This window comes from Coregonus clupeaformis, chromosome 36, assembly GCF_020615455.1.
Source record: "Coregonus clupeaformis isolate EN_2021a chromosome 36, ASM2061545v1, whole genome shotgun sequence".
In the NCBI taxonomy this organism is placed as follows: Eukaryota; Metazoa; Chordata; class Actinopteri; order Salmoniformes; family Salmonidae; genus Coregonus; species Coregonus clupeaformis.
The window spans coordinates 10599457-10624475 of NC_059227.1; the positions used below are offsets into that span (position 1 = coordinate 10599457).

At 42.7% G+C, this 25019-nt stretch overlaps 1 protein-coding gene across 2 annotated transcripts; it reads left to right on the top strand.

The window, feature by feature from the left end:
• On the top strand, positions 1-24954 carry LOC121552459 (inverted formin-2). Of its 2 annotated transcripts, XM_041865397.2 has the most exons (22): positions 1-169; positions 10183-10598; positions 10704-10819; positions 11041-11200; positions 12508-12541; positions 12713-12854; positions 12945-13077; positions 13438-13863; positions 14012-14151; positions 14304-14365; positions 15807-15909; positions 16139-16224; positions 16317-16417; positions 16527-16597; positions 19867-20045; positions 20143-20266; positions 20421-20585; positions 20809-20911; positions 21333-21485; positions 21713-22249; positions 22366-22422; positions 24182-24954. In XM_041865397.2, the coding sequence occupies exons 2-21, from the start codon at positions 10202-10204 to the stop codon at positions 22419-22421; spliced, it is 3288 nt and encodes a 1095-aa protein (XP_041721331.1). In that variant the 5' UTR covers positions 1-169; positions 10183-10201; the 3' UTR covers position 22422; positions 24182-24954. The 2 variants fall into 2 exon arrangements, with proteins under 2 accessions (XP_041721331.1, XP_041721332.2); XM_041865398.2 differs by lacking the exon at positions 22366-22422.
• The last annotated feature ends 65 nt before the right edge of the window (positions 24955-25019 follow it).

The following is a 25019-nucleotide window of genomic DNA, read 5'->3' on the forward strand; positions in this document are numbered from 1 at the left end:
GAGATGCAGAGATAAGCGCAGCAGGGTTCGGGCACAATAGTCTATTCCATCGTTTCTAACAGAACGCGAACGCACAGGAGTTGTAGGAAAGCGGCTACTTTTCGATATAAGTGTTGCCTTCGATGTGCTGTGGAATTCGTCCTTCGTGCAGCTAAAGGGACTCAGTACGGTAAGAGTACCACATTTCATGATGAGGACTTTATGGGAAATTTTTTTGGCAAAATTGGTTACATCTTTAATTTGTCACTTGGACGGAGAGAAACACATCACTCACTAACAATAACTTTTTGTACAACATAGTTGTATACTGTATCATGATACAATTCTATTGTCTTGGTCGTGCATATCTTGGGTAAACAACCTGGACTCAGGGGTAGACGTAATTTCCTATGGAATGTTATGAATTGAATTTTGAACAATATGTTACAAATTGTAATTCGTACAATATTTTACGAATTTGCAAAACGTATGATATTTACAAACCCAATTTGTTGTGGCAGATGTTAGTTAGGGTGGCTAGGTTGCTAACGCTAACATTAGCTAAGTGGTTAACGTTAGCTAGGCTAGGGGTTAAGGTTAGGGGTTAAGGTTAGGGTTAGGGTTAGGAGTTAGGTTTAAGGGTTAAGGTTAGGGTTAGGGGAAGGGTTAGCTAACATGATAAGTAGTCACAAAGTAGCTAAAAAGTAGTAAGTAGTTGCAAAGTTGTAAATTAGCAAAAATTGTCTGATGTGATTCAAACACGCAACTTTTGGGTTGCTAGACGTTCACGTTATAAACCCACCAATCCTGACCAACCACCTTACTTTCATTTTCTTATGTAATCATACCAAACCTAACATATTATACTAATTTGAGTGTGTCAGATTTATATTCATTATGTTACATCTGGTGTGAGAGATCCAGGCTGGGGCAAATGTGAAGTTCCACTGCCAACCTTCAATGTTCTGTCACTTTTGTGTCAGGCTTGTGAAGATGGCAATGGGCACCATACGTCACAAGGTAGCCTATTTCTTTACTACTAATTTACCAATTAGTAGTAAAGATACAAATATATGTACAAATGTTAGTATGGGATTGTGTCTGTTCCTGGGAAACTGACATTGCACTTCACATTTGGTGATTGCCATATCTATGACTAAGAAGAGATACAAATAACTCCAACTGTAAAACATATTTTATTTGTAGTCATAGATATGGCTAGGTGATTGTTTGACATGTGTATGTCTGTTTAATGACTGGATTATGTAAATGGTTATGTCCACTGAACTCTAGAGGGACTCATTTGTTCCTTTGGTCATGTATTGTTTACATGTGTGAGTGACACAAGGGGTCGGACACAAGGGGTCGGACACAAAGGGGGCGGTCAGTGCTACCATGGCATACCCATCTCACGTACACAGCTGATCATGACAGTCTGGTGTTTCTACAGGCACATAGGCTTTAACGATTAGATGAGAAGTTGCGTGTGTGTGTGTGTTATGTGTTGTATGCAGTTGCGCATGTGGCACACCCATGCATTCTGTCAACAACAAAAAACCCACTGCTTCTGCCACACAAATGCAGCCAATTAGATGTCTGCTTTTGATTAAAAAAATCAATCATGTAGATGATTGACAGCAATTGATCAGAAGACAAAGGTCACTTCATTCACTGAACTGCTCTTGTTTGATGTTGCTGTTAATAAGAAAGAATGGGCAATTAGTTTAGAATGAAATTTGATAGGTTTAAGAAGGCTATATTATTCATTTACATATGGATTATGCTATTTAGGGAGCTCAAGACTAATGGGTGTGTTAGCACAGTTTCATACAGAATGATGTTTGTGTTGTGTTGTGTTGGCTAGTGAGGCACGGGTTGACTCATACCCTGCAGTTCCCGCAGTTATATCCACTGGGCGGATGGGTTTAGGGTCATTCAATATTGTGTGGATGAAGGGCGGGTTGAATAAAGAGAAAGAAATACCTTAGAAATTCCATAAATGTATAATTATTGTGCAATTTATATCTATAGGCTACATTTAGGTTTTTCTTTCATTATTTTAGGCTATCTGGCATTAATGCATAAGCCTATAAGCTTTAGGACCTAACTGTAGGCGCGCCAAATAGTCTACATGCCAATCGCCAAATGCTTTTTGGAATGGGAATGCGTCAATCCACGGAGGCAAAAAGGTCGCAGTTTAATTAGAGAAAAGCTGTGAAATGGAGAGTTGAAAATAAAGAGAAGGGAGGGCCAGAAAAGTAATGTTTGAGAAAGATTTGGTGAAATGGTAGGATTAAAGAGGATGATAGCAGTGCCGGCTATGTTAGGCTTATGTGTGATGATTGTGAGGAGCTATACAAATTCTACAGTCACAAGACGGGGACTTCAAGGCAACTGTAGCCTACTGTTCAGATGGGTTACAACTTTGGCCGTCTTTGACTGTAGCCTACAGCGCATTTTCTATGTTAGCGGGCTAGGGTCGAGTGCTGGCCTCAGATTTTCACTTTATCACATGTAGTCTGGTGGTTGAGGATGGGTTATTAGCAATTGCGGGCGGGTGTGGGTGAACAAACAGCTGACCCGGGCATCACTAGTGTTAGCATGGTGATGCTGACTAACTAACTGCTGACTGGGTCCCAGCCCTGGATTTATGCTGACAAAGGTGCACATGCAGCTAGCTAGGGAGGTCAACAGCTGTTGATTATGTTACTGCACCCAGGGGCGGACTTAGTGATTCGGAGGCCCTAAGGCGAGGCCAGTCTGAGGCCCCTGCCCATGTCTATTAAACACATTAATGGCTACTGAACGAAGAGCTTTTCGGAGCCGGCTCTTTTAGGTGAACGAACCAAAATGAAAAGGCTAACTGAAAAGATTTGAAATGCCCTTCACTAGTAAAGGTCTTTGTATCACTACATTGAACAGCAGTGGGCAATACATTTAGTTTGAGGGCCACATCAGGATTTCAGTTTTGTTCCGGACCCATTTGTTCGTCAAAAGCAATTTGCGGGCCAGAAAAGGGCAGTTATTTTTAAATATATAAGTCCGTTAACATTACTACGTGTTTTCTATTTAGTTTTAGATGTACAAGTTAGGGATGCACCATAGACTAAAATATACAACTCATCTTTGTATCTGTCCCATTATGGCGTCTGTGAGAGCACGGGCAGCGGCATTGAGGCCATCTCCATTTTGAAGTACTCCATTTTCTTCTTCTACTACTTCAATGAGTTGGTAAACAAATTGAAAGGGTGCATACTGCCACCTGGAGTGTGTTGTTTGAACAGGTATAACTCCAAGGTTTGAGATTTACTGCCACCTGCAGTTATGGAATGTTTGCTCACAAGTATAATTCATTGGCTGATCCCTCCTGATGACCTGGGTGGAATCATGTGATCCTTAACCCATAGGAAGTCCCACCCAGTTGACTACTTCAAAATGGTGGAAGCCCTCAATGGCAATGTCCATGCAAAAATGGGTTATTTCCAAGTAGTGATCTCTATCCATCTCTATGGTATGTTCTGCTATGGAAATTCTGGCCAATACCTATATCTGATATTTTCTTTGCATTATCGACCAATAGCCAATAATAATATTTTTTTGTTTTATGGCCTTTTTAACCATTCAAGCACAGATAGACTTACACACTACCACATTTCTATATGTTCATGAATATGGGAAAGGTGTAAAAAATGTTTTGCATGAAAACGTGAGTGAAATGCATCAGAAATGTATTGGAAAGTTCGGAAAAACATCAGGGAAGATCATCAGGTAATAATTGTATGTGTAGAAAAAAACATCTGCATTGTTTTCAATTGCGGTTTTGTCACAGTCCCTTCTAACGTGTCCTGCTCGGCTTGTGAGCACCGTGTACCTGCTCCTGAGAGTCTCATCTTTCAGGAATGGGGTCGGTCGGTAATAGCTTCAACCGTTCAAAAGCTGGAGCCAAATTCGAAGAAAGAAAACAATATTGAGATGCGCCAGAAGATCCATTTTTAGGAAGAAAACAGAAACCGTTCCGTTTACTGCTAATAGCATATATCGGAGGTAACTCACGAGTGAAGAAGGGCCTCAAGTGGAGGAGGAAGGCAAGATAACAGAGAAATTATGTATTATTAAACTAAATTATGGCAAGTTCTTGATGTGAGGCCCCAGGCAATTGCCTTAGTTGCCTAATGGTAAGTCCGCCACTGACTGCACCAGATATGATATTGCTATAAAACCATTCCTTTGCATGAGATGAGCCAAGGTTTATTATGGTTCAAACTTCCATGGCTACTGAAAATCTTTATTTGGGTCTTTTATAGTGATTCCATCATCGTAAACTGCATAGTTTTCTCAGTTGCTCTGTCAGCTTTTTAGGAGGTCACATCACATAGCCCAGGGCCTGGTTCCTTATTTCACATGACCCCAGGAAGATTCTCTCTGCCAGGGTCATGCTGGTCTGGCATTTCCCAAAAGTGCTGGCTAACGATGATGTTGACAAGAAGTCCCATTGTACAGTATATCCAGCACTCCAGGAATGCCATGCTACACATTCTAAGGGACATAATGTGCCTAAATGACAGTGGGGTGTGAATGAATGAATAACCAGTTTCAGTATATCACGTCACACAGTACTGTACATTTTAGACTACAAACACGTCCATGCTGTAATTTCCTGAATTGATTGAATTCAGTTGAACCCAACCCTGTTGATAACTGCATGGTATTGCCATTGAGGCCTCTATATGAACCAATAATGATCTCTGGGCTCTTTCAGAAATCTCCATCCCTATAATCAGGCAACTCCACATAGATGACCCCAGGTCAGCTTTGGGAGGAATGTGACTGAGAGAATAGTTCATAATTATTTCCTAAAGAGTATTTTTCTCTGTCTCTCTGTCTGTCCCCATCCCATCTTAAGCTGCAGGAAATATGTCTGTTTCCTTCGGCCTATCCCTTCCAGGCAGCATAGAAGCAGAAGCCTGGTCAAATAATGTACCCTTTCAGACCAGGGATTCCTGTATCCACAGTAATGTGTTCTCAAGACTATGTCATTGTAGCTACCGAAATTCCACAACTTGTTGAATGTGTCAGCATGTGCTTAGCTTAGGTCATTTTTGGAGCATGAACATTCCAGTCACATGGCAAGACTGGTTTCCTACAATGCCACTGAGTGTGGATTGGCTGTTACTTGTTAGGCACGTATGCATGTGATTGGCAAATTCTAAGTTAGAGGTATGGTGTCATTCTGGTTGGTCATATGGTACATACATTTTTTTATCTCAATGTTGCACCAGACCAGTAGCCTGTACCTTTCCAAAATGTACATTTTTCAATGTAAATAGTCATATGCTTCTTTGTTTGACAGGGAGCCTAAGGATTAGTGAGCAGCAATAGGGAGAAAAGGCATCAGCACAGATCAGGATTTTGTGTTTATGGAAAATCTTAATCAGTCTACTCCAGCACCACTGGAAAGCACCTCATTAAAAACCTTAAAACTGACCTCCAAGTTGATGCCACAACTTCAAATAGACACACAAGTGATGTCATAATGTCATGTACATGAACCCTCAGATCTAACTGTAAACTGTTGCCTCAGAGTTTATTCATTCATTATTTCTATTTCAAGCCTGGCTTGGGATAATCAATGTGAACGGATGCAGAGATTTAAAGGCACTGTAATAGAGAGACTAGACAGAACACAGACTCCAGTAGGAGGATATGATTCACTAGCCTATACTGTGTGAGTCACATTTCCTCAGGAGGATTTCTCCATTGTGCACATTGAGGTTTCTGCTCATGTGGAGCACTTCATTGCTTTTCTTTCAACCTACGCAGTCTGGCTTGGATTCTTTGCATACTTGTGTAATCACTGGAATGTGGATTTATCTAGCATAGTGCAATTCCACGTTAAAAGGAATTACACAGAGACTCAGATTTTTCACTTTAAAATGTATTCCAAACAAAAACCATTGATTTATAAGTTTAACAAACCATACAACTATATGCACAATGACTACTTTGAATAATTTACACAGTAAATAAAAAACATTTACTGGAAAAACTTGCAGATGTATTCTGTTACCAAACTTTGTATCTGCACAGATTTTCCTGTAAACATGTTTTTGGTAAATCTTCAGTGGAAATTGTTAAAAGTAGTCCTTGTGCATAGAGTTCTATGGTTTGTTAAACAATTGGTGCAGCTCCACTTGAGAAATACCTCATTGTGGTGAGAGTCTGACACTTGCTTTTATCTATGAAACACACCCATTGACTGCACTTCAGTTTAAGATATCATATCACCTGAGGTTCCTATGTGTTACTACTGGTTTGGAAAGACTCCGGCTTCTAACAAAATTGAGAAACAAAGGAAGGGTGAGTGAGGGAGTGTCAGGGAAAAAGAGTCATAGAAAGCGAAATAGAAGGGAGGAAGTGTCCAAGAGAGAGGACAAAAAGGATTGTGTGTGAGGGAGAGAGAGAGGGAGCACTCATATCAGATTCACTGCGAGGGATGTGGTTGTATTGGCCAACAGGCCTGAATAGCTGACTGGGTCACTCTAGGGTTGGGCGGTATCCATATTTTCATACCTTTATACTGTTCCTGTAGCATACCGGAGTATACGGTGTTACCGGCAGTGCACACAAAGGCCATTATTTCTTTCCAAAAGTAAAAATTAAATAAAGATTAGGCAGCAGGGATCTTCATCCAGGAGGGGGTTGATTGTCTCTACTGTAACCAATCTTGCAAGCAAGCCACTTAGCTAGCAAATTAGCAAACCAAATGAATAGCTGGAGCCCTGAGCAGGAGATAATTTATTTGGCACATCTTAGATAGTTAACTAGTTAGTTATAAGCAGTGGCTTATAACTTGAGCTTGACGGTATTGAAAATCATACCATCTGTATTTCAAAATACCCTGGTATACGGCATATACAGTATACCGCCCAAGCCTAGGTCACTCCACTCCCTGTCTGTCTGTCCTCACAGAGTTGAGTGGCTGTAAATGTGCCAATCTGTCAGTCACTAATCTATGTCCCAATGGCACTGTATACTCTTTAAACCGCAGGTCCAAGCAACAATGGGACTGAATCAGTATAATCACAAAGCTGTTGCAAATTCAGCAAGTATGGCACCAAATGTACTATGCATTGTTCCATATTATGCTGATGGCTGTTGGTTGCAGCAAATGTTACAGAATGGCTTTTCAACAAAAGCCTTTTACTTTTTTCAATCAAAGTCAAAGATCCAAACTGTTATAGACCTATTTCCATCCTGCCCTGCCTTTCGAAAGTATTTGAAATCCAAGTTAACAAACAGATCACCGACCATTTCGAATCCCACCGTACCTTCTCCGCTATGCAATCTGGTTTCCGAGCTGGTCATAGGTGCACCTCAGCCACGCTCAAGGTCCTAAACAATATTATAACCGTGATCGATAAAAGACAGTACTGTGCAGCCGTCTTCATCGACCTGGCCAAGGCTTTCGACTCCGTCAATCACTGCATTCTTATTGGCAGACTAAATAGCCTTGGTTTCTCAAATGACTGCCTCGCCTGGTTCACCAACTACTTCTCAGATAGAGTTCAATGTGTCAAATCGGAGGGCCTGTTGTCTGGACCTCTGGCAGTCTCTATGGGGGTGCCACAGGGTTCAATTCTCGGGCCAACTCTATTCTCTGTGTACATCAATGATGTCGCTCTTGCTGCTGGTGACTCGCAGATCCACCTCTACGCAGACGACACCATTTTGTATACATCTGGCCCTTCATTGGACACTGCGTTAACAAACCTCCAAACGAGCTTCAATGCCACTCCTTCCGTAGCCTCCAACTGCTCTTAAACGCTAGTAAAACTAAATGCATGCTCTTCAATCGAACGCTGCTTGCACCCGCCCGCCCGACTAGAATCACTACTCTCGGCGGGTCTGACTGAGAATATGTGGAGAACTACAAATACATAGGTGTCTGGTTAGACTGTAAACTCTCCTTCCAGACTCACATTAAGCATCTCCAATCCAAAGTTAAATCTAGAATCGGCTTCCTATTTCGCAACAAAGCCTCCTTCACTCATGCTGCCAAACATGCCCTCGTAAAACTGACTATCCTACCAATCCTTGACTTCGGCGATGTCATTTACAAAATAGCCTCCAACACTCTACTCAGCAAATTGGATGTAGTCTATCACAGTGCCATCCGTTTTGTCACCAAAGCCCCATATACTACCCACCATTGTGACCTGTACGCTCTCGTTGGCTGACCCTCACTACATATTCGTTGCCAAACCCACTGGCTCCAGGTCATCTATAAATCACTGCTAGGCAAATCTCTGCCTTATCTTAGCTCATTGGTCAACATAGCAACACCCACCCGTAGTATGCGCTCCAGCAGGTATATCTCACTGGTCATCCCCAAAGCCAACACCTCCTTTGGCTGCCATTCCTTCCAGTTCTCTGCTGCCAATGACTGGAACGAAATGCAAAAATCTCTGAAGCTGGAGACTCTTATCTCCCTCACTAACTTTAAGCATCAGTTGTCAGAGCAGCTTACCGATCACTGAACCTGTACACAGCCCATCTGTAATTAGCCCACCCAACTACCTCATCCCCATATTGTTATTTATTTTGCTCATTTGCACCCCAGTATCTCTATTTGCACATCATCTTCTACACATCTATCATTCCAGTGTTAATACTAAATTGTAATTATTTTGCCCTATGGCCTATTTATTGCCTTACCTCCATAACTTACTACATTTGCACACACTGTATATAGATTTTCTATTGTGTTTTTGACTGTACGTTTTTGTTTATCCCATATGTAACTCTGTGTTGTTGTTGTTTTTAATCGCACTGCTTTGCTTTATCTTGGCCAGGTCGCAGTTGTAAATGAGAACTTGTTCTCAACTGGCTTACCTGGTTAAATAAAGGTGAAATAAAATACAAAATAAATTGAAAAACTGTCTTGTCTATTAGTAAATGTCCCACCTCTCACATTCATCCATTATAACTTTGCACTTCTTTCTTGTGGTGGCCCAGTGGGCTTAAGTTCTGCCACATGCCGTCCATCTCCAGTTGCATGACCTGGAGTCAGATCTGACGACCTCAGCAAAAGACACAGAGATAGTGACTGATATCTGAGCTTGCTGTCTGGGACAGGGCATAGGCCTACTAGTGGTGTGCCCTCTATAGAACTCTGTAAAGTCCAAACAGTCTCACTCAGAACTGATAGAACCCTTAAAGTGATAGTTCACCCAACTTTCATTAACATTTCATCTTGATCTTATACTGAAAGTGGTATATAAGAGAGGAGGGAACAACAACTGAAATATGGTTTTTGTTCCATTGTAAAAGGGACCACACACTAGCAACAGCAACCAACTTCAGCTTTTTAGACAATGCTAATGCTGTGTTCATAACATCTCGTAAATTTGTAAATACGAGCATACGACTGGAAATAATCCACTTGAATGCCCCTCCAACTCGTAATTGCTAGGGTGAAACACTTCTGTCATTCCATCCTGAGCTCCGACTTCTCCCACATGATGAACTCTGACGTCACCTACACTCTTAGAAAAAAGGGTTCCGAAAGGGTTCTTCGGTTGTCCCCATAGGAGAACCCTTTTTGGTTCCATGTAGAACTCTCTGTGGAAAGGGTTCTACATGGAATCCAAAATGGTTCTACCTGGAACCAAAAGGGTTCTACCTAGTACCAAAAAGGGTTCTACAAAGGGTTCTCCTATGGGGACAGTCGAAGAAACCTTTTAGGTTCTAGATAGCACCTAGTATACTAAGGAAATTACCTTGATAACAGCATTTTTGGCAGTTAAATGCAACAACAAAACATTATTTATAAAAATAAATCTATTAATATGGTTTTTGAACACTATAAATTGGTTATGAGCAAGATAGCTATACTTTTAGTTTATGGTTGACACAGCTTGTTTGCCATTAGCCAAGCAGGCGTTCTCAACGAGTTCAAAGCATGTGAATGCACACAACTTGTTGCTCCCAGTTTACAAGTAGGATTTTCAGAGTTTCAGTATAAGAGGATGTTTGTTTTTCACTACCTCCAATTTTAGTTTTGTCTATCTTCCCAATAATGCTTTGTAGTTCCTCCGAATCCAACCAATGCATAATATACAGACTTATTGTAAAATGTTGTTTCAATTGTTGTGGGTCTCTGTTTCACAACACTAACATTGCACGATTTTTCTCTACCTCTAGCTCACCTTTCTCGGTTGCCATGGCAGCCAAGGCATCCAAAGGGAAGTGGGGGGCCCTAAAGGAGCACCTGACCAGCAGCCCCCCAGACCCAGATGCTCACCTGGAGGCCAACTTGGAGAATGCAGATCCAGAGCTATGCATACGACTGCTACAGGTACCCACTGTGGTCAACTACTCAGGGCTGCGGAGGCGTCTGGAGGGGAGTGACCAGGACTGGATGGTGCAGTTCCTGGAGCTCAATGGGCTGGATCTGCTGATGGAGGCCCTGGAGAGGCTGTCTGGCCGTGGGTGTGCCCGCATCGCTGACGCCCTCCTCCAGCTCACCTGTGTGGCCTGTGTGAAGGCAGTGATGAACTCCTCCGCTGGGCTGCACTTTATTCTGGACAATGAGGGATACGTCAGGACCCTGTCGCAAGGTGAGGAAGAGGGCTAGTAAGAAGGGGGGCAAGAGTTTTGGCAAAGGTGCTTGGGAGGAGGTGTCTGTCTGTCTGTTGGGACATGATATCTGTTTTGATTGGCAGCACTGGACACGTCCAACACCATGGTGAAGATGCAGGTGTTTGAGCTGCTGGCAGCCCTCAGCATGTTCAACCCACAGGGACACCACCTGGCCATGGACGCCTTGGATCACTATAAAGTAAGGCTCTTATATTCATATGGTTTACTTTCAAAGCAGTTTTCTGCTGAAGTAGCATTGATACCCCCTTGTATTCCTACAAAATATTAAAGGAGGCCTGTGAAAACATATTTTTCCTCATCTAAGACAAGGAAAACCTAATTTAGATAAGACATCTCCCCGCTCTTCATGAATTAAGGATGATGACTTATGTTATCTTTATAACTATATATCTTTGTCAGAGTGTGAAGATGCACCAGTACCGCTTCAGCGTCATCATGAACGAGCTGCATGCGACAGACAACGTGCCGTATATGGTCATCCTCATGAGTGTGGTCAATGTGATCATCTTCGGGGTAGAGGACCTGAGGAAGAGGGACAAACTACGCAAAGAGTTCATCGGTATCACTACCTCTTAATCATGCGTTTTCAACACTCACATACATAAAGAAGCACAGGTGTGAATGGAAAAAAAGAAACACGGAGACTAACTCCCTTTTTAGTATTTAGATTCACTCATTGTTTCTTGAGAAAGGTTTCCATTGCCATGTATATGTCTACTTGACCTTCAACTACTGTTGCCCAGTAAACGGAGAGGCTTAAGGAGTGTCTGTACCCTTTAAAGATCAACCATGCCCAAATTGATTACTAGTATCAAGACGTACCACAACAATGCTTATGTACAGTGCTTCATATGTTGAAAAATCTATCAGAACGATGAAGATATTGCAATCGTTATAAGCAATGACTTATACAGGAAATACAGGAAATAGAGATGGACATTCATAGAATTAGGAATTAGAATACTAGAATGGCCATGAACCTTCTTATGACGAAGGTCAGCCATTTTGGTCAGGGCATGGTTTGCCAGTGCTGTGATAAGATATTGTGTAAAAAAATTAATTTGAAGAATTTATCTTCACTGTATGTTTGTTGGTTAGATAGCCAGCCAGCCAGTTTTAGAGGAATGATTCTATTAATTTGTTTAATTAACTGCCAATATGCCAATATTCAAACAATGCAGTCCACAGACATACACTGGCTGAAATCAGTTGATGATTGTAAATGCAACACGTACTGATATTGTATCATATAATAGGGCGGCAGATAGCCTAGCGGTTAGCGCATTGTGCTAGTAACTGAAAGGTCGGTGGTTCAAATACCCGAGCCGACAAGGTGAAAAATCGGTCAATGTGCCCTTGAGCAAGGCACTTAACCCTAATTTGCTCCAGGGGCGCTGTACTACTATGGCTGATCCTGTAAAACAACACATTTCACTGCACCTATCCAGTGTATGTGACAGTAAAATATATTTTTATATATACTGTATATATAATAGCATGTTGACATTTATGGTCTGTTTACATATATTTTAGAGGCTATTTATACAGAAAAGTTGTATAACACCTGTATAAACTGTATTTATAATTATATAACAATATTTTAGTTTGACAATAATTATATTACACAATTTCCGATCTATATCACATGCTTTACTTTATAAGTAAAATCAGGATTATGCCTCTACTGCCATTAATTCAATTAGACTGGTTTGGATTTCTCCCTGACCAATATGGCTGCCATTTTCACCCCATTGTAGAACTTTGAGGATTTGTAACAATCCCCCTCTAGTAATTGAATAGGATCGCTATGTGGACATGTCAAACTGGATGAAAATGTCTAACTGTGACATATTCTTTGTCTCGCAGGGCTACAATTACTGGATTTACTTCCAAAACTGAGGTAAGTTTAGTATTTTTTGCATAATTATTTTTGATTTATTTCAAATATATGTAAACTTTTTGTGAATAAGCAAATGCTCTGTTATGCACAGCACACCAATTTTCTTTCACACTACAACTAGTTTTTCCCTGTGGAAATACATATTCATGTGTGTTTGTGTGTGTGTTACAGGGAGACGGATGATGTGGACCTGAACATCCAGTGTGAGGACTTTGCGTACACCATGGCAGAGGATGAGGAGGAGATGGAGAGGGTGTACGGAGGTATTGACATGAGCAGTCACCAGGAAGTCTTCACCACACTCTTCACCAAAGTAAGCACCAATAAAGGGTGTATTTATTTGTAAATAAAACCCACAGCAGATAATACAAATAACATAACCCCCCCTCCCCTCTCGCTCCAGGTGAGTAGCTACCCTGCCTCGGTGCAGCTGCTGTCCATCCTGCAGGCTCTGTTGTTGTTGGGGCCGGAGCGCAGCGAGGTGTGGCTGGCCCTGGAGGCCCTGGCTGACCGCGCTACTCTGCTTGCACAGGACCGTGAGTCTGAGATCAATCACTGTCATAGTCCATAAAAACATTATTTTCACAATTTATTTAGTGTGGCCAATGTACGCTGACATGTTTTGGCTGGTTTATATTATGTCGCTCTGACATTGTCTGTGTGTGTGTGTTCTTTAGCTGAAGTTGACTCCACTGAGCGCTTGATGGAACGTCTGGTGTCCTTCAAGGGTCAGCAAGGGTCACCTAAGGTCAAGACCACAGACAGGGGCGTTCAGATAGACATGACGGAAAGATTGACCGATCATTTGGTTGTCATTAAAGGATCTACCTCCCCTGTTGCCACTGCACCCCCCCCTCCTCCTCCTCCTCCTCCTCCCCCACCACCACCCCTACCAGGCATGGCAGCTTTCGGCACACCCCCACCGCTTCTTGGCTTCTCTGGGATGCCGCCCCCTCCACCTCCCCCTCCTCTCCCCGGTCTCCCTCCTCCCCCACCTCCACCTCCTCTACCAGGGATGGGGAATGGGGGTCCACCACCTCCCCCACCCCTGCCTGGGATGGGTCCCCCACCACCACCACCCCTACCTGGCATCATGGGTCCTCCACCACCACCACCCCTGCCTGGGATGGGTCCCCCACCACCACCACCCCTACCTGGTATGGGTCCCCCACCTCCCCCTGGTGGCGGTGACATGATTATGGCCCAGAGCGTGCAGATGCTGGGCCGATCCTCCTATGCCCGTCCACCCAAGGCGGGCCGCTGCCCCACACTACGCATGAAGAAGCTCAACTGGCAGAAGCTGCCGTCCAGAGTGGTGACTGGTAAGGGACCTGTCAGATTGTGTCACCATTGAATTAAACTAACAAATATAGTTGACCCTGATAAGTGTAAATTGGATACATTTCAACTCAGAGTGTAGTGTATAAATCACAATTAAAATACTGTACACCGTTTTTTCTCTTGCTCCAGACAGTTACTCCATGTGGACATCGGTACAGTCAGATTCTCTGGAGCCTGACTACTCCAGTATTGAGGAGCTCTTCTGTCTGCCAGTGACTGAGTCAAAGGCCAAAGGCAGTGCCCCTGCAGTCAAACAGGAGCCCAAAGAGGTAGAGAGAGTAATCGATGTGGTCTTACCCCACCTCATTAGACTTTGAAATGGCCTTATAATCTCACTCTCTCTTCTCCCTTCATCATTGTCATTTTCCTTAACCCATCCCCTGTTTTAATTTCAAGCATCATACTTTTTCTCCATCTACAGATTTCTTTCATCGATGCCAAGAAAAATCTTAACCTGAACATATTCTTAAAACAATTCAGATGGTGAGTATTTTCAGGCAGGAAATATGAAGAAGAGAGTCTTAGTAAAGGAGGAAACTTTGATAGTTGATATGTACAGTAGAAGGGTGTTGAAATACAGTGCCTTCAGAAAGTATTCACACCCCTTTACTTTTTCCACATTTTGTTGTGTTACAGACAGAATTTAAAATTGATTTTATGTCGGGCCTCCCGAGTGGCGCAGTGGTCTAAGGCGCTGCATTTCAGTGCTAGAGGCGTCACTACAGACCTGGGTTCGATCCCAGGCTGTATCAAAACCATCCGTGATCGGGAGTCCCATAGGGTGGCACACAATCGTCCGGGTTTGGGAGGGGCTGACATCCTGGGATGCAGTGCCTTAGACCGCTGCGCCACTCGGGAGGCCATTGAATATCCCTTTGAGCATGGTGAAGTTATTCCCACTTTGGATGGTGGATCAATAGTCAATAGTCACTACAAGGATACAGGTGTCCTAACTCAGTTGCTGGAGAGGAAGGAAACCGCTCAGCAATTTCACCATGAGGCCAATGGTGACTTTAAAACAGTTAGAGTTGAATGGTTGTGATAGGAGGAAACATTGTAGTTACTCCACAATACCAACCTAAATGACAGAGTGAAAAGGAAGCCTGTACAGAATAAAAATATTCCAAAACATGCACCCTCTTTGCAAGAAGGCACTAAAGTAAAACTGTAAAAAATGTGGCAAAGAATTGAACTTTATGTACTGAATACAAAGCGTTATGTTTGGGGCAAACCCAACACAACACATCACTGAGTACCAGCTTTATCATGTTATGGGTATGCTTGTCATCGGCAAGGACTAGGGAGTTTAAGTATAAAAATAAATGGAATAGAGCTAAGCACAGGAAAAATCCTAGAGAAATACCTGGCTCAGTCTGCTTTCCAACAGACACTGGGAGACAAATTCACAATAACCTAACACACAAGGCCAAATATACACTGGAATTCTTACAGAGATTACTTTGAAAGTTCCTGAGTGGCCTAGTTACAGTTTTGACTTAAATCGGCTTGAAAATCTATGGCAAGACTTGAAAATGGCTGTCTAGCAATGATCAACAACCAACTTGACAGAGCTTGAAGAAGGTTAAAAATAATAATGTGCAAATATTGTACAATCCAGGTGTGCAAAGCTCTTAGAGATTTACCCAGAAAGACTCACAGCTGTAATAGCTGCCAAAGGTGATTCTAACATCTATTAACTCAGGGGTGTGAATACTTATGTAAATGAGATATTTCTGTATTACATTTTAATAGATTTGCTCAAATTTCTAAAAACATGTTTTCACTTTGTCATTATGGGGTATTGTGTGTACATGAGTGAGAGAAAAAAAATTATGTAATCAATTTTGAATTCCGGCTGTAACACTACTAAATGTGGAATAAGTCAAGGGGTATGAATACTTGTACATTGTATGTCCCCTAACAGTTCACATGAGGACTTTGTGGCCATGATCCAAAAAGGGGACCGCTCCAAGTTTGATGTGGAGGTGCTGAAACAGCTGCAGAAGCTACAGCCAGAGAAGCACGAGGTGCGTGCCGGCACAGGAACCTCTGCCAAGTTCATTGGTTCATTCCAAGTGGCCACAATGTATTTTTAGATCTAAAAACAGTTTCAGTTTTGATAGCGATATAGTGTTGGGACAATGTATTTTTAGATCTAAATACATTTTCCGTTTTGATAGCGATATAGTGTTGTGAACCAAATGTTTGTTGTCAGTTTATGGTCATAGGAAAGTGATTGTTTTTTCCACCACTCAGATTGAGAACCTCAAGTCCTACCAGGGAGAGAGGGAGAAGCTAGCTGGTGTGGACCAGTTTTATCTCCAGCTCCTAGCTGTTCCATGGTAAAGTTCTCCACAGCTTAATAGCTTTCAATGAGCTAGGACGGATTCACCCTGGATGTTGACCTTGGTCGTGTGTATGTGTTTGACCCCAGCTACGCCCTGAGGATCGAGTGCATGTTGCTGTGTGAGGAGATCAGCTCAGTGTTACAGATGATGCAGCCTAAAGCTGAGCTGCTGGACGAGGCCTGTGAGAGTAAGTCCAGGACCAGGCTAGCTGACCTACTACCCTCATCGCCCCTATGACTAATTCAAATTCATTTGATTTTATTATCTTTATTTGGTTATTATTTCTATCCTATAAGGTCTGAGGGTGAGCACTCGACTGCCAAGCTTCTGCAAGCTCATTCTGGACGTTGGAAACTTCCTTAACCACGTAAGAATCCATACCATGTGATGCCATACAATACATACAGTGGGCTCCAAAATTACTGGCACCCCTGACTGGCAATGCACAAACAATACTTTAAAATATATAAACAATATAATTATAGAGATAAACTCAGAATACCAACATGTGAGAAATACTGTACTATATTAATGTTCCAATGGAACCCACCAAAATCATTTATTGATTTAATTAAAAATCAATGTCCTCCAAATCAAGGTTTCACAATTAATGGCACCCTTAAAGATTATTGTAAATAACATCTACCAAAATTAAACCAGGAATTAAATTCCACTTATTTAAGTGTATCTACGTCTTAAGGAACTATATTGAGCCATTACATCACTTCCTGTTTCACTAGGGTATAAAAATGAGGTAACAATATCACTTTGTCATCCAACACCGTGAAGAAAACAAAAGAACTGGCAGTTCAAAAGAGACAGATGGTTGTAGACCTTCATAAATCTGGTAATGGCTACAAGAAGATCCACAACGATTGAATATACCACTGTCAGGGCAATTATTAAAAAATTCAAAAGATATGGAACAGTTGAAAACCTCACGGGTAGAGGACGCAAATGCATTTTGCCCCCCAGGATAGGGAGGAGGATGGTGAGAGAAGCAACAAAATTCCCAATAATCACTGTGAAAGATTTGCAGGCCTTGGTGGCGTCTTGGGGTCACCAAGTTTCAAAAAGCACCATCAGACGCCACCTCCACAACCACAGGCTCTTTAGAAGGGTTGCCAGAAGAAAGCCCTTTCTGAACCCAAGACACAGATGCAAGCGCTTGGAGTTTGCCAAACGTCATTTAAATTATGACTGGAAGAAGGTGCTCTGGTCAGATGAGACCAAAATTGAACGTTTTGGTCAGATACAGCATTGGCATGTTTGGCGTCGAAACAGAGATGCATACAAGGAGAGGCACCTCATACCCACGGTGAAATATGGTGGTGGATCAGTGATGTTTTAGGGCTGTTTTAATTCCAGAGGTCCAGGGGCACTGGTTAAGATTGCTGGCATAATGAATTCCACCAAGGATAAGACAATTTTGGCTGACAATCTGGTTGCCTCTGCCAGAAGGCTGGGACTTCGCCGTAGGTGGACTTTCCAACAAGACAATGACCCAAAACATACCTCAAGATCCACACAGAAATGGTTCTGTGACAACAAAATCAATGTTCTGCCATTGGCCATCTCAGTCGCCGGACCTCAATCCAATAAAAAAATCTGTGGGCTGAGTTGAAGAGGGCAGTTGATAAGAGCAAACCCAAGAATGTGAAGGATCTTGAAAGGATCTGCATAGAGGAATGGTCCAAAATCCCTCCAAATGGCTTCCTTAATCTTGTCAAACATTACAGGAAAAGACTGTTATCCTTGCCAGAGGTGGTTGCACTAAGAACTAAATGAGGAGTGCCAATAATTATGAAACCTTGATTTTGGTGACATTTACAGTTGAAGTCGGAAGTTTACATACACCTTAGCAAAATACATTTAAACTCAGTTTTTCACAATTCCTGACATTTAATCCTAGTAAAAATTCCCTGTCTTAGGTCAGTTAGGATCACCACTTTATTTTAAGAATGTGAAATGTCAGAATAATAGTAGAGACAATGATTTATTTCAGCTTTTATTTCTTTCATCACATTCCCAGTGGGTCAGAAGTGTACATACACTCAATTAGTATTTGGTAGCATTGCCTTTAAATTGTTTAACTTTGGTCAAACGTTTCGGGTAGCCTTCCCCAAGCTTCCCACAATAAGTTGGGTGAATTTTGGCCCATTCGTCCTGACAGAGCTGGTGTAACTGAGTCAGATTTGTAGGTCTCCTTGCTCACACACACCTTTTCAGTTCTGCCCACAAATGTTCAATAGGATTGAGGTCAGGGCTTTGTGATGGCCACTCCAATACCTTGACTTTGTTGTCCTTAAGCCATTTTGCCACAACTTTGGAAGTATGCTTGGGGTCATTGTCCATTTGGAAGACCCATTTGCGACCAAGCTTTAACTTCCTGACTGATGTCTTGAGATGTTGCTTCAATATATCCACATAATTTTCCTTCCTCATGATGCCATCTATTTTGTGAAGTGCACCAGTCCCTCCTGCAGCAAAGCACCCCCACGGCATGATGCTGCCACCCCCGTGCTTCACGGTTGGGATGGTGTTCTTCGGCTTGCAAGCTTCCCCCTTTTTCCTCCAGTCATTTGTCCTCCAAACATACCGATGGTCATTATGGCCTAACAGTTCTATTTTTGTTTCATCAGACCAGAGGACATTCCTCCAAAAAGTACCATCTTTGTCCCCATGTGCAGTTGCAAACCGTAGTCTGGCTTTTTTATGGCGGTTTTGGAGCAGTGGCTTCTTCCTTGCTGAGCGGCCTTTCAGGTTATGTCGATATAGGACTCGTTTTACTGTGGATATAGATAATTTTGTACCTGTTTCCTCCAGCATCTTCACAAGGTCCTTTGCTGTTGTTCTGGGATTGATTTGCACTTTTCGCACCAAAGTACGTTCATCTCTAGGAGACAGAATGCGTCTCCTTCCTGAGCGGTATGACGGCTGCGTGCTCCCATGGTGTTTATACTTGCGTACTATTGTTTGTACAGATGAACGTGGTACCTTCAGGCGTTTGGAAATTGCTCCCAAGGATGAACCAGACTTGTGGAGGTCTACAAAAAAAAATTCTGAGGTCTTGGCTGATTTCTTTTGATTTTCCCATGATGTCAAGCAAAGAGGCACTGAGTTTGAAGGTAGGCCTTGAAATACATCCACAGGTACACCTCCAATTGACTCAAATGATGTCAATTAGCCTATCAGAAGCATGTAAAGCCATGACATCATTTTCTGGAATTTTCCAAGCTGTTTAAAAGGCACAGTCAACTTAGTGTAAACTTCTGACCCACTGGAATTGTGATACAGTGAATTATAAGTGAAATAATCTGTCTGTAAACAATTGTTGGAAAAATTACTTGTGTCATGCACAAAGTAGATGTCCTAACCGACTTGCCAAAACTATAGTTTGTTAACAAGAAATTTGTGGAGTGGTTGAAAAACGAGTTTTAATGACTCCAACCTAAGTGTATGTAAACTTCCGACTTCAACTGTATTTTGTATTAAATAATTGTATGATATTGTTTGTGCATTGCCAGTCAGGGGTGCCAGTAATTTTGGAGCCCACTGTATAACCAACCAAAAAAAAAGATGGTCTCACAACAACGTTGTTAGTGAGAGAACTGTCTGTCTATCTCTGTTCTACAGGGGAGCCACACGGGGAATGCTCAGGGCTTCAAGATCGGAACCCTGCTGAAGCTCACTGAGACCAAGGCCAATAAAAGTCGCATTACACTGCTCCACCACATCCTACAGGAGGCTGAGCAGAACCATGATGACCTGTTGAACCTTCCAGATGATCTAGAGATCTGTGAAATGGCTGCTGGGTATTGGAAAAAGCTGTATACAACATTGTGGAGTCTAGTCAAATCTTGACACCAGAGGCTATGCTAACCTTACCAAGTTTATCGTTTACTTCCACAGTGTGAATCTGGAGTCTATCCAGACAGAGGCGAGCTCGCTCATCAAGCGGTTGAAAGATTCAGAGAAGAAGGTGGCTTCCTCTTCTGTGGAGGACATCAAGGAGCAGTATCTAACTGCCATGCAGGTGGGTTGCAATACCTCTCCTCACCACCAGAGAGCAGGTGACAATGTAGTTTCGCACAAGCTCCCCTTAAACAGTGTTAGAGATTAATGACTTCATCGGGTTTGTTGCCAGATCATAACTAAATAAATCCCTCTGAATTGGCTGTCTACTCTAGGGAAGCCTGGAGGCCTGCAGGGTGCTGGAGGAGAGGTTTGTCTCCATTGACAGGAAGAAGGAGGATCTGGCACAGTATCTGTGTGAGGACTCATCCCATCTCTCTCTGCAGGAGCTGTTCAGCACTATAAAGACCTTCAGGGGACTCTTCATCAAAGCTCTCAAGGTGAGAGAAACAACTAACTAATGGACCTACTTCACCTATTGTCTTTCCTATATAAAACCATTCAATTTAAGCATATCTTTCTGTGTTTATTCCACACACCGGGTCATACATTTTGACTATAGGTCCTTCAATTTAGTTCAGAGATTAAATACCATATTGCTATGGTTTCACATTCTGGACACCTGTGCTACTGTGTGTTTTCTCTTGCTGTTTTAAATCCCAGGATAATCAGACCCGCCGAGAGCAAGCCATCAAGGCAGAGAAGAGGAAGAAACAGCAGGAGGAGGAGGATTCCAAGCGACCGAGAGGGGATAACGGGAAGATAAGTGAGTCTAACCGCCAGCCAACACTCCAAATAACACTGTTACCTCATGGCCCTCCCTGGTGACTACAGTCACGACTCAACAGTGTCCCATTACCAACATCATAATCATACATGGATCATGTGTAGATTCTGAAAGGGATTCTCCCTGGCTGTGTCTCAATCTGCACTGATCTAGAAGAGCTGGGGAGGTGAAAGCATTGCTCACAAAACAGAAGGCTTCCATTTCCTTTAACTGTCCAGTCTTTCAGTGCAGATTAAGGAAAGGAGACTAGGAAATTATGCCACTTTCTAAGGACAGTCAACACCTATAAGTGCACATTTGATCATTGCAGTTCACCAGTCCAAATTCAAACACACTACCAGAACATTGAATGTGTCAGTGTGGACTGTTTTGAGATGAACCCTCTGTCTCTCACCCCCAGTTCGTAAAGCACCCCCAGTCCAGGAGGAGGGCTGCATCATCGACCACCTGCTGTCTGACATCAGGAAGGGCTATGCACTGAGGAAGACCAGGCCCCGGGCCGACAGGACCAGCCTGCCCTCTGCGGACAAGAAAAGAGACAGCAGTCTGCCTGGTGAGCATGAGGATGGGACTGGCCATTGATTCTGCTGCTGCCCTGGGCTGTTTGAAAGATATTACTAAGGCCCTGTCCAGAAACACCCTCTTACCTCTAACCCCTAGGCACTTGTGTAGATCTGAAAGGCTTGAATATAGAGGAGGTTTGTAGAGGAGGTAAATGTAGTTAGTTATGCTTTATGTTAGTATCTTTAATTAATCATTTCCCTTTCTCTCCTCCCCTAGAGCAGGGCACCAAGCCTGAGGGATTGTCTGTCATAGATGCTAAAGATAGAGATGTAAAGGTGACATCACCGAATGACCAAAGACAACAAGACAGAGATTCAGTCGTAGGGGAGTCCTCATCCGGCCTCCCCACACACCCCTCACTCAAATCGAGTTCACCCGAAACCTTAGGACCCTCAGACCTCCATACTACCACCGCCAAGGACCAGGGAACCTGTGATCACACCCAGAGTGAGGACCTCAACCCTGGGATGGATTCATTGGCTGACCGCCTGGTTGAGGAGGAGTCCCCAGAGGTGGAGGGGGTTAAGGCTGCTGAATCAGAGGTTGAGGATGTGAACAGGAATGCATTCTCAGCTGGTGGGGATGGTCCAAAGAGCGGAGACACAGAGACAGATGGGAACCAGGAGAGTGGGGCTGATGGAATGGGGTTAGAGGAGAGTCAATCATCAGAGTCCCCCTCAACCACAGCTGCTGGTGACGCAGAGCCCAAACAACAGGCACAGAAACGGGGGGATACTAAGAGCCATAGCAAAGGTAATGTCTTCAAAACTAGCCTCATCACGATAGAAAATGAACCATGCTTGCATATCTTGATTTTTTTTCGCTTGTAAGGAAAACTATGTTTCTTGTCTTTAATTACCTAAAAACAGACATGAGCTATGGAAAAGGTCACGCTAAACCTAAAAAGGGTTGTGCGTTACATTGAGGTAGGTTCTCCTCCGTTCAGGCTTTCAGAATCCAAGAAACACCATCCACTAATCCTGCATGGATCTAACCAGGTTTTTGATTTAAGGGTCCTGTTTCACTGGTTTCCTGTCAATTCTGTGTCTTGTCCATCCTGCATATCCCTCCCCTTTCCTCAGTGACCTTTCAGACGCCACTTGCAGTTACTGTTCCTGCCTCAGCTCTCTTCCATGTCTGGGGGGTATGTGGTGTGGTTAGCCTGGCTGGCTATGTGTTGGTGCTTTATGGATGACTTCCAGGGGCTTTTTGGTGGTTGTATATTGTCTGTCAGCTAGCACTGGATGGTGATTTGTAGGCTTGCCATCATTGGATCCCCCCAGTACCCGAGGTGACCTTATGATGGGAGATGTGATACCCCTTGCGCCTGGCGGAACGCATACCGACCCACTGAACACTGCAGGACCTCAGCCAAACTTTGCCTGTTCTCCCTACCAACAACCACCACCACAAACACATACACATGCACACACACACACACAGAGAAAATCATTGAATTAGATCAGATCTGGGCCAGTGGTTTTGTGGGTCATTTCTAGGTTGTTATTGATTCACTCGGTGTGAGCAACATTTTGTGTATTTTACATTTTGTTTCTAACAAGGAACAAGGCACTATAAAACATAATGTTGCATTTGACGTTAAGAACAACCCGCTGGGCACAGACATTTTTACATTACATTTTAGTCATTTAGCAGACGCTCTTATCCAGAGCGACTTACAGTTAGTGAGTGCATACATTATTTTTTTATACTGGTCCCCACGCCATGCTCTACCAACTGAGCTACACCCCTGCCGGCCATTCCCTCCCCTACCCTGGACGACGCTGGGCCAATTGTGCGCCGCCCCATGGGTCTCCCGGTCGCGGCCGGTTACGACAGAGCCTGGATTCTAACCAGGATCTCTAGTGGCACAGCTAGCACTGCGCTGCAGTGCCTTAGACCACTGCGCCACTCGGGACTTAGACGGCATCTATTCCACATTGGTTCAATGTAATTTCATTGAAATGGCGTGGAAACAACATTGATTCAACCAGTGTGTGCCCAGTGGGAACTTACTACTGCAAACTTTTTTACCAGATTTTCCCCCATATTTTGTTTCTTTTATGAATGTTTGCCCCCATTTTGTCAGGGAAGCATGTCAGGGAAGCAGTTTGTTGTCACTTTGCTGTAAATCTTTGTCACTCTACTAAGGGATGTTAAAATCACAGATTTTGACATTACTTATGTGTGGGGTCTATGGGTCTATTCTCTTCTAACCGCCAGTGTGCAGTCTGGAGAGAGGGACTGCTATGGGTCTGACGCTCAATACACTTTCCTTGTTATGTATACACTTGAGGTAGAAGTTACCCTTATTCACAGATCTGGAATCAGACTATCTATACCCCTAATGTTACCCTTTATCTTTAGAGCAATTCAAATATCTGACCCCTAGATCAGTTGTTAGGGGACCATTCTACCTACTTCACCTGAATGTACACAGCTTCACTAAAATCTCACAACATCAAGCTTTACCTATATTTGTGTCCTTGTCTCCATTGTTTGGGGGGTGCTTCCTTTCCATGTGCTCTCATCTTGTTGATTTACTTGACTTATTCCTTTCAGCTCCTAGTGGAGCAATGGGTCTCAACAGTCTCTCCTCTTGTATTATGGGCAAATTAAATTAGCTATAGCTGTGTGGTTGGTGTATGCAACAACACTGATTCTATCTTGAATCTCTATTTCTAGGTGGACGCAAGAAGAAGGACAAGGCCAAAGGCAAAAAGAAAGAATGAACATTGACGCCATCTTCCAGTGCTCCAGCCCTGTCTGCTAAACAAATACTATGGCATACATTAACATTATACTGTACTTACAAATATGTATATCAGCCATGCATGTTTGTCCCACTTTTTTTAAAGGATTACCTAGCGAACCTAGGGAATGTTTGTTTTTCAAAATGGAGACTTCCTTATCTTTGTATTATTTACTACATCAATAACAGGACATGTGGCAATGATATGACTAACTGCTTGACAACTAACCCCAGGAAGGATGGATGATGATGGGTTCATTTGCATGTTACAATTTCATCATGGACATTCAATGTATTGGACACAATTTCATTGAAATATGATACATTATTTGAAGAAAATCAACATGTCTATGTATAGAATGTTTCAATTTGATACTGAGACAAATGTTTACAGTAGTTCTACATGTTATGTTTACTTGTTGATACAGACCCTCGTTTCATTTGGCAAATAGAGGGCCTCTTTAGCGTACAGCCAAGCAAAGTAGTAATGACTGTAAAAAAATATGGGTTCATGATCAATTAGCCATTAAATATTGACAAGGTAACAGCATAGATAGACCATAATAATAAAAACCTGTTTTTCCAGACACAACAAGGTGTAATGTGCTCTAGTCTCTTTTGTAACAGTATCAGTTATTGTTTCTTATTGCACTCTTTGTTGCATTAACACTGTCATTGAAAAAAAGCTATGATAATCAGGGATTTAGTAGGCTATAAAATACACTAAATACAATAAAATAATCTGATACATTCCATGCATTTTTTAAATTA

Coding starts and splice junctions, on each gene's coding strand:
- LOC121552459 (XM_041865397.2), top strand. CDS start 10,202: ATGGCAGCCAAGGCATCCAAAGGGAAGTGGGGGGCCCTAAAGGAGCAC. Junction 16,225..16,316: donor CAGCTCCTAGCTGTTCCATG/GTAAAGTTCTCC, acceptor GTTTGACCCCAG/CTACGCCCTGAGGATCGAGT. Junction 20,267..20,420: donor AGTATCTAACTGCCATGCAG/GTGGGTTGCAAT, acceptor TGTCTACTCTAG/GGAAGCCTGGAGGCCTGCAG.